The sequence below is a fragment of the Lathyrus oleraceus genome, chromosome 4 (assembly GCF_024323335.1).
Source record: "Lathyrus oleraceus cultivar Zhongwan6 chromosome 4, CAAS_Psat_ZW6_1.0, whole genome shotgun sequence".
NCBI lineage: Eukaryota > Viridiplantae > Streptophyta > Magnoliopsida > Fabales > Fabaceae > Lathyrus > Lathyrus oleraceus.
The window spans coordinates 227138653-227151942 of record NC_066582.1 but is presented as its reverse complement, the minus strand read 5'-3'; the positions used below and the strand labels follow the sequence as shown (position 1 = coordinate 227151942).

The window sequence follows — 13290 nt, the reverse complement described above, 5'->3', positions numbered from 1 at the left end:
AAACACTACAAAAAATAGGAGAAATAGATGCATAGGACTAGTCTTCTATAAATAACAATGTTAGGAAAAACCTCAATACAAGCTTCACTCATTTGCCGTACAAAATGAGTTCTTTCAGGAAAATTGCTGGAGTTCATGTGTAAAAGCATTTTTCGTTATGTTGATATTTTGTAAACTACTATACATTTATAATTGGCCGATATATTTCACTTGCCTTCGCTACTAAAAAAATCTCATGTTTCTTGAAGTATACCTCTGTACGACAAAAATTGTTCGGAAACGACATAAAATTAGCGTTTTTTTTCTAGATGTAGACTATCTGGGACCAATCCTTTGTTAGCATTGTCATATCCTATTCTCATTTTTCAGATGTCAAGGTTTCTCTCTTGTGAGTGAAAGAATGGTAGATTCCATCAGTTTAAAGTCAATTGGCTTTGTTAAATAAGCATCCATGCCCACTTTCAAACATTTGGCTTCATCACATGACATTGCATGAGCTGTAAGAGCAACAATTGGAATGTGGAATCCAGTTCCAACTTCTGATTTCCTTATTTCTTTTGTTGCTTCATATCCATCCATCTTTGGCATCTGCTTTATTTCACAAACACAGTGTGAATCAGAAAATAAGTTGTATCTTGTAAATAAGCACTTATATGATTACTGTTTGTGTTATAAGCGTTTTTGTTTAATTAAGTAGTATATCCCAACATGGCCTAAATTTATTCAAAAGTAAAGCATTACATGTTTTACACACATACCTGACAATCCATTAGGATCAAGTCGTATGAAGGGAAACTTAGAATCTCGGTTTCTGATGTTCTTGTGTTTCTACAATTTTCAACACCAATCGTGCCATTTAGAGCCTCCACCGCCTGTTTCCCGTCACCTACAGCAACAACAGTGGCTCCCATTTTTTCAAGCATTATGGTCGCAACCCTTTGAATTACGGCTGTATCTTCTGCGAGCAATATCCTCAGACCTTCAAGAGACTTATTTCCTTTTATAGCTTTACTTGAACCACTAATCTTTTTTGTTTCACTACCTTCAGAATCTTCACCTTTCGCTCTTGTTGAAATTAATGCTTCATTGCTAGGACTATTATGTTCCATATATTCACTACTTAATCCTAATAAGCTGTTACTTTTTTGGTATATCGACGATTGATTGAATCTAACTACCTCTTTTCTTTGCTTATCTCCATTGGCACTGCCGAGATTAGAATTACCAATTTCAGATATGTCAGAGCCATCCGAGCTTCCAACATCACAATGAGTATAATCAATCTCTAAACTCTCATGAAAATCGTCTTCTTTCACTGTGAATCTTGAAGTAATCATATTTTGCTTTTGTGCCTCAACATTTCTTTCATTTATGACGGCTTCCAAAATATGAACCATCTTTGCTTTGTAAAGAGGTTTGTTGACAGTTAGTATTCGCCCTTTCTTGCGAAGCTCCGTCTTTATGGTATTGGCCGAGTCATGGTTATGTAACCATATGAATTTCGCTCTTCCATAGTACCTGTGAAGGAAGTTAAGTTGTTCCTTCCATATATCTGTGCTCAAGTCAAGTAGATCAATATCAACAGCAATGACAAATGTCGGGTTTGTCAATTCCTGTAAGCTCAGCAATTTGGAGTTCAGAACCTCGTGAGCGGGATAAGGTGCGTCAAATTCGTTGTTATTATGATTTGAATTTCTTTCATGAAATAGTTCTCTTAGAATTTGTGTTAATCCATTCCATTCAGATGCTTCCATAGTGACAACGCCGTTTGTCTGTAACCACTTAGACGTAATTAACCGACTCATGTTGCCATGTAGTGCAAGAAGTACCTGCATTGATTTGACACTTCTTATTTAAGGTTCTGCTTATTATCTTTGCAGTCAACTCAGTGAAGTGCCAGGGTGATTCTACTACTCACCACTAAGCCGTTGTTAGTGAAATCTACTTGACAGTGTTGTTCTGTGGCATCCACGGATGCGTTGAGATGCAGGTATAATCGCATTAGTGTTCCCGGGCCCTCCTTTTTGACAATCTTGATTTCTCCACCCATCTTATTAACCTGTCACCGAAGAGTAATAAGATCGTGATTTTCTTGCTCATACATGCAACTGAAATAAGCCTCAACTATTAAATGGTTTTACTCACCAAGGATCTGACAATGCAAAGACCAAGGCCAGTGCCTCCGTGCCTGAAATGAAAAAAAAAGGTTTAAGAACTCATTTATCTTAAATAAGTGATTTTCAAAAGTCATTTTTAACTATTGGACAAAGGTTTCAATTAATTTGAAAATTCAGTTACAATCTCAGACAACAAGGTAGTGTTGATTTGGTCGCACAAAGGCGATTAATTACTCGCAGACTTGTATAGTTTTTGGTAAGTGTTTAAATCACATACAGTCTAGTAGTTGATGGATCAGCTTGCTCAAAGCTTTCAAACACAGAATCCCATTTACTTGGGTCAATACCTACAAATGTCAAAAAATATTTGTTATCATAAAAATGTCAAAACTTGTGAAGCAAATCATTATGATTTGGCCTTAAACTGTTTTTTCTTTTGCAACAAAAGGGACAGTTTTAAATGCTGTTTTTCTAGACTAGCTTTTCGGTTCATACCACAACCCGTGTCATCGACTTCAAACCAAATAATCATTTTGTTATCACTATTAGAAGCCTTCTTTGCTTGGTTTTCATGTTGCTTCGTCCTGGTTTTCGGGGAACACCCCATTTTCTTCGGCTCTGAGGTGAAATTTTCGTTATCACCATAAGATTTCGAGTTTCCACACCATCCTCTCAGAATAATGTGACCCGCTGTAAACCAACCGAAAGAGTTAGGATTAGTCTTCCATCAGTTTCAGTACTTCATTGATACCATCAGAATAATGAATACTGACATGGACATTACTGTATAGAAAACTATTTATTTTTTACTTACATAGAGTAAACTTGATTGAGTTGTTGATCAAATTTGCAAATATTTGAACTACTCTAGCAGAATCTCCGCGAACTAGCTTTGGCATATCGTCTGCGGAAAATGAACTAGATGAATCAGAAACTTGTAGAGGTTTACAATCAGCAATCTTATGCAAGAAAAAATAAGATTCATACCAGAAAGGTCTAAAATAATTTCTACAGTGTGGTTAATGCATTGCACAGAAAACATATCTACAAGCCCTTCAAGTTCCCTTCCCAAGTCAAATTCTGCATCTTCTAAGACAAGTTTTCCAGATTCCACCTATGTGCTATGAGATATTAGAACTCTTTTTTGGAATAAATCCAGTTTTGCCACAACGGTTCTTCGAGAAAAACCTTAGCTTATATCTCACCTTGCTTAGATCCAAGATGTTATTGAGTAAACGGAGTAATGTGGTTGAGCATTTTCTTATTTGAGTAACGGTCGCACATTGTTCATTTGTGAGATGATCATCAGACAAAAGAATGTCGAGTAATCCAATTACTGCTGCCATCGGTGTCCTCAGTTCATGACTGTAATGCATCCAAGAAAAATCTATGAAGAGTAACACTTGTGAACACACAAGAAAACCGTGTATTATTGCATCTTAAGTAGTTATGTCTGTACTATTGAGACACTGAATCAAAAAAGCCAACCTCATATTTGCGAGAAATTGGCTTTTATAGTTGCTCGATGCCTCTGCCTTTCTTCTTGCTTCGAGATGACTGATTAATTCTGCTCTAAGATTCATTTCCTTTGATACTCCATTCGTCAATATCAAAATGCAAAAACATCCAATCACAATAATACACAATGACGCAGATATTAGAATAACCAATGTTTTGAAGGCTCTTTCATCTGCCTGCCCCATGATATGCTTCCGCGGTAAGATTATTACGCCCACCTGCACAAAGGTTAAGCCAACCATAATGTATAAATACATTATAAGACAAAATATAATGAACAAGTGAAGTGTCTTAAAATGTACCAGAGGAAGCCTTTTCAAGTTCAGGTAGAACGAATCGATGTAATATTGCTGGTGACCTAGCCTGGCATTCTCTACATGAACCTCGTGACTCGGAGGGAAATCGTTCCCGTAGGTTTTCTGTAGCCACTGAGCTCCCTCTCTTATTACTTCATTATCACAGTCAACAGCCATTTTAAGCATAGGTTTCTTTCTCGAGTTTGTCAATAGAGGGTCATTTGTCGAAGTTGCGAGCAAATAGCCTTTTTGCGAGGTCAAATATATATGACCACTGTGTTTGTCAACTAGCTCCTTCATTAACTGTCCTACACTATAGAGTGAAGTTGTGACTCCCACAACTGCAACAATGCTCTTATTAGAAGAATCCCAAACTGGCAATGCTGCTGAAAGCAAAGGTGAATCCGTAAACTTGTTCACAGAGACGTTCCATGAAGCTACACCGTCGGGTACTTGGGATAGGCCAGCTATACTTATAGAGTTTTCTGGTGCAATTTTTATTGCCTTTCCGATCTTCTCGCCGCTGACAGGATCAAGCTGTTCTCGGTACCAAATCACAGACTTGTTGCTATGAACTTCTTCGTCATTCAAAATTTCATCATCTGCTGCAAATGAATTGGTCTCATTGTATGCAAGATCGGTGTAAATGTAAAAAGTATTATTATCCTTCAAGTCTCTATGAAAAGCCTGGACAAAACCGTTGTTATATTTGACAGTTATCGAGTCAAGAGCTTTTCGACTAGCAAACAGCGCCCATGTTACAGCCCTCATGGATTCATACATCTGCCATAAATTGGAACAAGACAAATAAGTTTTAAACCAACAACCCCGGTTCAAAAGAAAACAATTATTAAAACTCAACCTGAACTTGTTCTGCTTGATTGGCTAGGTTACTATGGCTTCTGATAACATACTCAGACAACTTAACTTGAGCAGTTGTGATTTCAGCAGTAGTGTTCAAAATGTTCCACATCCTCAAGATCGGACGTTGTAGAAGCTCGTAACGTAGGTCATAAGCAAGACTATTTAGAGACTTTGTTGTATAAATCTTTGTGAAATGCCATGTTAGGATAGTGAGTAGACCAATCAAGATAGCTAGCATAACCTGTATAGATCAAAACAACGACTTATTAATCCAACACAATTGATTCTTTATCTATCTTCACAGCAAGGCTCTATTCCAATTGCTATAGCAGAAAATCATGTGCCAAAGTAAGAACATAAACTCACAAAAATCCAATAAAAAATGTAATCATCCAAGGAAAAATGAACTAACCATGATTGCTAGGCGAACCACGAAGACACTGTAATAGGATGAGAGACATTGAGTGCTTGCAAACTGAAATTCTTCTTCTTTCTCGACATCCCTATGGAATTTCCTTGTGCTAGGTGGTGTGCTATTTTTATTACAAGAAGTGGGAAAACACAGAAGCAAACTATCAAAAACGTGCATGCACTTGGTAGCCATGATAGTGTAGAATTTGAACCTGGTGAACATGCAGAAGTAGTGACAGTTGTAACTACTGTTATGTTACTTGAAAGTTCAAGTTATAACTGGTTGATAATGTTTTTTTAATGAAAAATTAGTGTGATTTTATATAGATCCAGTGGAATTATTAATATATGGAGAATATGGAGGTAGAAAAAGTGATAGAGAGTTGTGGTGTTTATTGAGGATGGCATATATAATTAGATTTACTACATTCCTTTTATATGGTGGGGCCCTGAGTTGGGTTGGCCCAGTTGGAGGGTTGGCATGTTTTGAATCATACACTTGTGGCTAGTAGTGTGGGATGGGAACAATGGGAAGAAAGCACAGCCAATAAAAGAAGCTTCCTATGTTATGGTTTGGATACTCTGAATTTTGTGCTGTTTGTGGACCCAGAATAGTTTGCAATTATTATGATGCTGTTTCTGCCAATAAGCATTAGGATGTGTTTAAGATGCACCTGATTGCACAAGCTTTGGACTGTGACATCCTTGTGTTGTGCATGAGAGGAAGGGCAAGGAAGAAAGAATGTATAATGACTTTGAAAGAGGTGGATTCATGTTTGGGACTTTGGTTTGGGATATTTGAGAAAAGCTTGAGCCTTTAGTTTAAAATATCCCTAAAGTAAAAATTTTGGGATATTTTAAAACGGAATATATATATATATATATATATATATATATATATATATATATATATATATATATATATATATATATATATATATATATATATATATATATATATATTATAAGTAAAAATTTAAGATATCTATTATAATATATTAAATTCGAACCGTAATTTATTTTATTGATAATTTATCATTTAATTTATCACATCAATTAAAATTTGATGTGCCACTTTTCAAATATATAATCATCCAAAACTTCTTATATTTATTTCACTATAACATGTAACATTGGATTCATAATATCTATAAAAAAAAATCACATTTCTATATTCCACTAAATTTGAAAATAAATATTTTTATTAAAAGAATAATAATTCATATTTAGGGCTATGCATAATTGGTTATTTTTAAAAACCAAATCATAACCATTTTTAAACCATTTAAATATGGTTTGGATTTATAACCATAATCACATTTCAATCAAAACTGGTTATAAAAACAGTTATAAATTTGATTACGATTATATAACCGGTTTTCTTTTTATTTTAAATGATTTTATTATAAAAAGCATTTTAAACTAATTATTTATAAATTTGAAAAAACATAGATTATTTTTTGTTTTATAATTATGTTGTTTTGTTAAATTTTATTACCATTTATTTAGCCGTTTTAAAATTATATTATAAATTTTATTTATTACAATGTTTAAAATAAAATAGTCATACAATTATTTTAAGTTTACTTATAACTTTCAAATAGACATATAAATTCTTCAAATTCTTTCTAAAATAGAATTTTTAATTGTATCTATAATTACATGTTATAAAATTAAATTCAAAATATAAAATTAGACAATCATTTTTTCAACAACAATATATAATCTTTTACATGTAAATTTTCTACGATATATTAATAAATTATAATTAATTAACATTATAAAAAGATCAATTGAATTAAATCATTCGTATCAACACATTTTAGAATATCGGGAATTTCATTTTAAATTTTAATGTCGATCATGATGATTATTTATATGATGTTTGAATTATTAGAATTTAAAATGTCTTCAATCCACAAAATGATGAATAAACATTCTTAGAGAGTATAAAAAAATGAAAAAAATGTATACACTTATTTTATATTTTCACATGATTCTAACCTATTTCATTTTCACTTAAAATTGTATTATCTTTTTATTCTCTTCATCCTATTGTCTTAGTAACAAAACTTTTTTATATTAAAGAATATAATTCTATCAAATCTAATACTATTTAAATAACTCAGCTAAGTTATGTGTATCGCGTATGTCTCAATCTAGTATATTATTAACAAAAGAGAAAGAAGAGAGCAAAAATAAAAAGAGAAAGGAGGCTAGGGTATACCCAACAGGACATGCTTTGTAGTGTTCGACTAATTCATTAGACTTAACTTTGATTTTGTATATCCAACGAGATCCAATAACACATTTTTTTAGGAAGAGGATTTACTAATTCTCAATTATGTGTTTTGTGCAGAGTAAAGAGTTCTTTTCTCATAACCTGCTGCAAAAGAGGGTTAAGTGTAACCTCTTTATAGGAGGAAAGTTCAAATAAACTATGAACAAATGTTAGAAAAGAAAAAAAAAGAAGTAGAGTAAATGGAATAGACAAATTCAGGCAATTGAGTAGGCTTATGGTCACAAGACGAATAACGAGGAGGAGGATCAATATGAAGGTGAGAAAAACACAAGAATGAGGGTTAAATTGTGTTGATTTTTTCTTTCTTTTTAAACTCTTGGTCAAATTTTAAACACAAGTTATGGAATCTAATACAGTCAGAGGTAGGCAGCGGATATGAAAAAAAAGAAAAAAAGAATAACACACAGAGTTATCCTGTCTCCTCTCACAACTTGAGAGTAATCCAGTCCCCTTGTACTTACAATAGATATTCACTATAATCACACAAGATTACAATTCTCTCAAGCACACAAGCAAGAGACTTTCAATGCTCAAACACAAAGTAAGAGACTTCTATGCTCAAGTACATAAGCAAGAGACTTCCAATGTTCAAGAACACAAGCAAGAGACTTCAAATGCTCAAACACTTAATAAAAGACTTCTAACAATCAACCTAACAGATAAATGATTTTTTGAGAAAATACACTTGATATACAATTAGAGGTGTATAAAAAATACAATACGAATAGACTCTCTTAAGACTTGGGTATTTCTAAGATATATAAGGATAAGAAATCCTAAGTTCTACTTGTGCTTTTATGTTGACATAGTAACTTCTCTTTAAGTGTAAATTGGTGTGTTTTTCTTCAAGTCTTCAACTTCTTAAGTAGAGCAAAAAAGAGTCGTTGAAGATCCAACATAGTAGATTCCTTTGAGAAGCATCAAAAGAGACGTTGGGATATTTCACCAAATAATCAAGGTTGGCGAAGGCTAGTTTGAAATCCCTTTGCTATAAAAGCAATTAGCATTTGTATCCCAACAGATCCTAGGAAGAAAATAAAGCTTAGGTCTTCACATGACAAAGTAGACTCAGAGGTTGATGGTGACCCATCAGAGTCACCTTGATCCTTGCGCTTTGATTGACTCAAGTTCTGATCATCAAAAGCGGACTTCTTTAAAGTCTGGTCTTCAGAGGATGACTCCTTCAGACTCTGACCTTTAGACGTTAACCTCTTTAGAAGTTGACTTCTTTAAAGTCTGGTCTTTAGCTTCTGATCCATCAGATTTTAGTCTTTAAGTTTCTCTTTAGATGTTCATAGTCAGAAAAAATACTTGGATTCTATATGTAATTTTAGTTTATGGTCCTGCATACTTGAACAAACATTAGTATACATAATTGTTCTTTAAATACTTTGTTATCATCAAAACCTAAGAGATATCAAGGATACGTATTTAAGAATAATGGTTGTTAATTTAATTAACCAATTGACTTCAGGGTCTGAGGTTTGTAAGCATCCCCTAAGCCTAACATTACATAGTGTGACGTTTGTAAGCTCCTACTAAGTCCTATCCAGGTTAATTAAATTTAAACATTTAAAATACAAAGATAATTCTTCAAAATTTAAGCAAGAATAATAACTATTAGATTTCAGGTGCTTAAATACTTCTATATCTACTCCCTATTTTGTCATCAACAAAAGAAATAGAAAAGATACTGAAGACAATTTCATATAACCAAAGAAGAATTCAGAGGCACAAAAAAAATCTGATAAGAAAATGCACAGATAAACAATGTTTGGGATTTTATCAGATTTAGATAAAAATAATTTAAAAATCATGTTTGATTTCCCTCCTTTAAAAAAATTAAAACTAGAGAAAGTAATTGAAAACATATTAGAATGGCATGGAAACAAATTCTTCAATTCTCAAGATGATCAAAATAGGTTATAACAACTAAGCATTTGATAGGAATAAGGCAATCAAGGCCAGGGAGATGTACTTGAAGACCAAGAATATCTCTCTCTCCAAAGTCCATTGGTGCGTAATAATCAATAATTTTGCTTCATCCCAAAATCTTTATAAAACCTATCTTTCATTACCATCAGAATCACATTCATTTTCGTTTATCTCTTCTCATAGCTAACAAATGAATAAGTCATCCAAGAATTTCAAGGAGAGCTCTTCCAATGAGATTGGCAAGGCTGTCAAGGATGATGAAGGAAGGAAACTCAAAGATGATAAGCTCAATAAGGTTGAAGGATCAAAGTCATAAACTGGTTCATATGCAGGAGCTTCTTTGGCTGGGAGGACATCTGTCTCCAAGGTGAAGAAACTCAAGAATATTTCCAAATTATAACTATAATTCAGATGCTGATGATGACTGGATGAACAACCTCAAGCTCCGTGCTTTTCATCCTGATGAATTTTGAGAGATATAGTCTTTATAGTGCATCTTATTGCTTATGAGAATGAATCAGAATTTGTAATAATTTCTTATCAATAATAACATATCCCTTTCCTTTTTCATCTATGATTCTTTTGCCACTAGCATCCATTTGTTGAGCCATCAAAAAGAATGTTTCAGAGAAGTTTTCAACCAATTTTGTGATGTGTGTGTTAAAAAAATAGTGAGTACTAAAAGAGTTTTAAATGACACACCCATAAAATAAATGATTTAAGGGGAATCAAAACAAGATTTTAATTTTAAACAAGAAAATGATTCTCAATGGTAACACAAACATTTTGGTCATAAGAGGGAATATGTATGACAAATGTCACACTCCTTTGCTTAAATAAACATGATTGGTTAGATCCATTAATATAACTTAAAGATCAAAAGATAGAAAATTCTCATAAGAACTCTGGCTTAGGATCTTCTGAACCAAAAAATCTTCTTAATTAGAGAACTAACTAGTTCAAAGTCTAATAACTCGGAAACAAATAGAAACCAAACAAAGAAACAAAGCAATTAATGGTAATAAAATATATGGTAATGATAGATGGGGATGAGACAGAGTATTCAAAAACACTTACATCCTTAACCACCAGTTATTATCCAACAACTGAGAAACCAAGTGTTAGAAAATCTTTCAGATTCATGACACATAAGTGGACAGATGTTAAAAATAAAATTTTCCACTTATATGCTATCAGAGGTAACTAATTAAATTCTGAGCATCAGAGACTAAGTTGCATCAGATGCAACTATTAATCAGAAGCTATTTGAGAGCTTTTGACCATAATAGCTTCAGATCATCATCAGACTCTAATCCTCCATTCAGAAGCAAGCATTATTCTTTAACAAAATGCATGTTCAGATTCTTTTTAATAAAATCAAACATTTCAATAGTAAGAGGTTAGATAAATATTTTGTTGTCTTATGTTATATATTATCGTGGGGGTCATGGATTTATTATTGTCTTAGGTGTCGACCTTCAGGGTTCGCAAGATCTCGACCAATTGTGGCTCGTAATGTTAAAACCTTGGTGTCATTTTGACTATTTTGGTTATTTCTCTCTTGAATCTTGGTATTTTGTCTAACATGACATGTAGCTGCAATGATAATTTCGGTATGGGAAGATGTAGCTGCAATGATTCGCTTGTTCTATGTGTATTCTCGTGATTGATCTATGACTTTGAATTTTATCTATAAATAAGGTTTTATTTGTTCATTTGATATTTTATGTTCCTATGTCGTTTTGTAGTGTCCGAGGTTCAGCTCTTCTGATGTTTCTTCTTCTTTGTCAATTATTGTTGGGTTAGATTTTCCTAAATTTGATATCTATTCTTGACGAGTTCCTCCATTTCTCTTTACTATTTTTTTTAGCATTGTTGGTATTTTCTGCATTTATTTCCTACAATTTCGACCTTTCTTTTATGATGTTGGTAGTTCTAGCTTGAGATGTATGATCTTACTCCGACGAGGGTTGTTCTCTGCTGGTAGTGGCATTGGTCGTGTACCAAAGGTGATTTTTCTTCTTTCATTTGATGGAATTGAATCTTTTTCCTATCTTTATTCATATTTTCCATCATGTGATCATTGTTGAAAAACTTTCGGGGGAAGATCGTATGATTTTGTCATTAGACATATTTCTAATATATCACTTTTTTAGCATATATCTACGGGTGAATCTCAGTGGTATTCTTAAGGAGCATTCATTGTCCTATGACATTCACATTTTTGGAAGGTTGCGTCAATCAACTTTATTTGAGTTATCAGACAACGAACATTCAAGAATCATACTTGTACTGCTCCAAATACTTATTTCACATCCTTTCTCGCTAATTTTTTTCCTTGGGCAAATAATTTTTCTACTTTCATATTTTTCTATTTAATTATTGATTATTTATAAAATTAACCTTTATTATATGTAAATGTATGATATGGTAGCTTATTTAAACTACTTCTATCTTTTCTTTCCTACTCATTGTTCTACATCAGGAATACTCTGATGGTGGAACAAAATTAAAAAAAGTTATATCATTTTATGAAATTCTCTTAAGGTACTTTCAATGGAGATGCTCTTAAGACAATATATAATTATTAAATATATCTTATTTAAGTTACTTCAATATTTCCTTGCCACTCATTATGCTACGTTATGGTTTCTCCAATGGTAAGGAAAATTATATCATTTTCTAAAATCCTCTTAGATACTTTGATTGAGACAATGTAAATTCATTACCTATAGGACATGTACTTCAAATTGCAATTACATCTATTAAACACAGAAATAAGGCATATTACATCGCCGTTTCTCAAACAACATTTTCTCTTTCTTTTTACTCAAACATTTACTAATTAAAAATAAATTACAGTATCCGAACTCTATAATCTTTATTTAGAAAAACAATTTTAATCAACTAGACCAGATTTATCTTTAAAAAAATCTACTAAGTGTGATAAATCGGTCTATTTATAACAAACTATTCAATAAAACTATTATGAATTTGATAGAATAATTAAAGACATTTGAAAAGAATTATTTAAAGTGGGGACAAAGAACAATGACAACCAAAATAAACGATCTTCAGAAAAAATATCTCTCTATGCAATAAGACACAAATTTAACTTGACAGAAGAAGATAAAATAAAGATAACAAAGACAATAACTTATTTATCCAGTTCGATCAAACGATCTACTATGAAGGAGAAAACAACTCTCTGATTCACTATACTTCCAAGAGTTACAAAATATTACAAATGAGTTACAAGAAAATAGTAACTCAAGTTCCCGAGAACAAACCCTATATTTTACCCAAGTGTTTCTAATTCTCTCAAACTCTTTATATATGAATCACACAAGTTCAATGTGTTTATAAGTGTTTCTCAATCCCCTTAGAAATCTCCAAGGATTTCCCAAAATTCAAGAAGAACCTTTTAAGAATTTACTATTTCCTGGATAAGATCACTAGGATTCTCAAACTCTCATTTGTGTCTTCAGCTCTAAAATTATAATGGTTGTTATGACAAACATGCAAGAGATACATATTTATAACTGTTGAAACCCAATGGATCCATAAAAATCCCAAAACATAATTCGTATATTGTTATAAGTGATTGTCACATTTTTATAGTCAACATATTATGCAAGATATCATGACATGCTATTGAGACATATGATCTCTATGCGCTCAAAACATGTCGCAAAGATGTGGTGTCAGATGTCCCACACTTAGCGGAACATCCTGCAATAGAAGTTGTTTTACCAATCCAGGATTAAAGAATCATATTTATTTCCTTATTTGTGTATGGTTTTATGCGCTTTTAAAATAAGGAAAGATTTCCTAAAACAATCACATA

The 13290-nt window shown here is 32.5% G+C and overlaps 1 protein-coding gene across 1 annotated transcript; it reads right to left on the bottom strand.

Annotated features, from left to right (window-relative positions):
- Positions 1–29: 29 nt before the first annotated feature.
- Positions 30–5647, bottom strand: LOC127074709 (histidine kinase 1). Its single transcript, XM_051016050.1, has 13 exons — positions 5208–5647; positions 4794–5036; positions 3938–4714; positions 3606–3853; positions 3323–3482; positions 3105–3231; positions 2932–3021; positions 2613–2807; positions 2395–2464; positions 2146–2188; positions 1919–2059; positions 759–1829; positions 30–588 (listed from the first exon to the last, which is right to left on the bottom strand). Exons 1-13 carry the CDS (start codon positions 5427–5429, stop codon positions 373–375), a joined length of 3603 nt encoding a protein of 1200 aa, XP_050872007.1. The 5' UTR covers positions 5430–5647; the 3' UTR covers positions 30–372.
- Positions 5648–13290: the final 7643 nt, after the last annotated feature.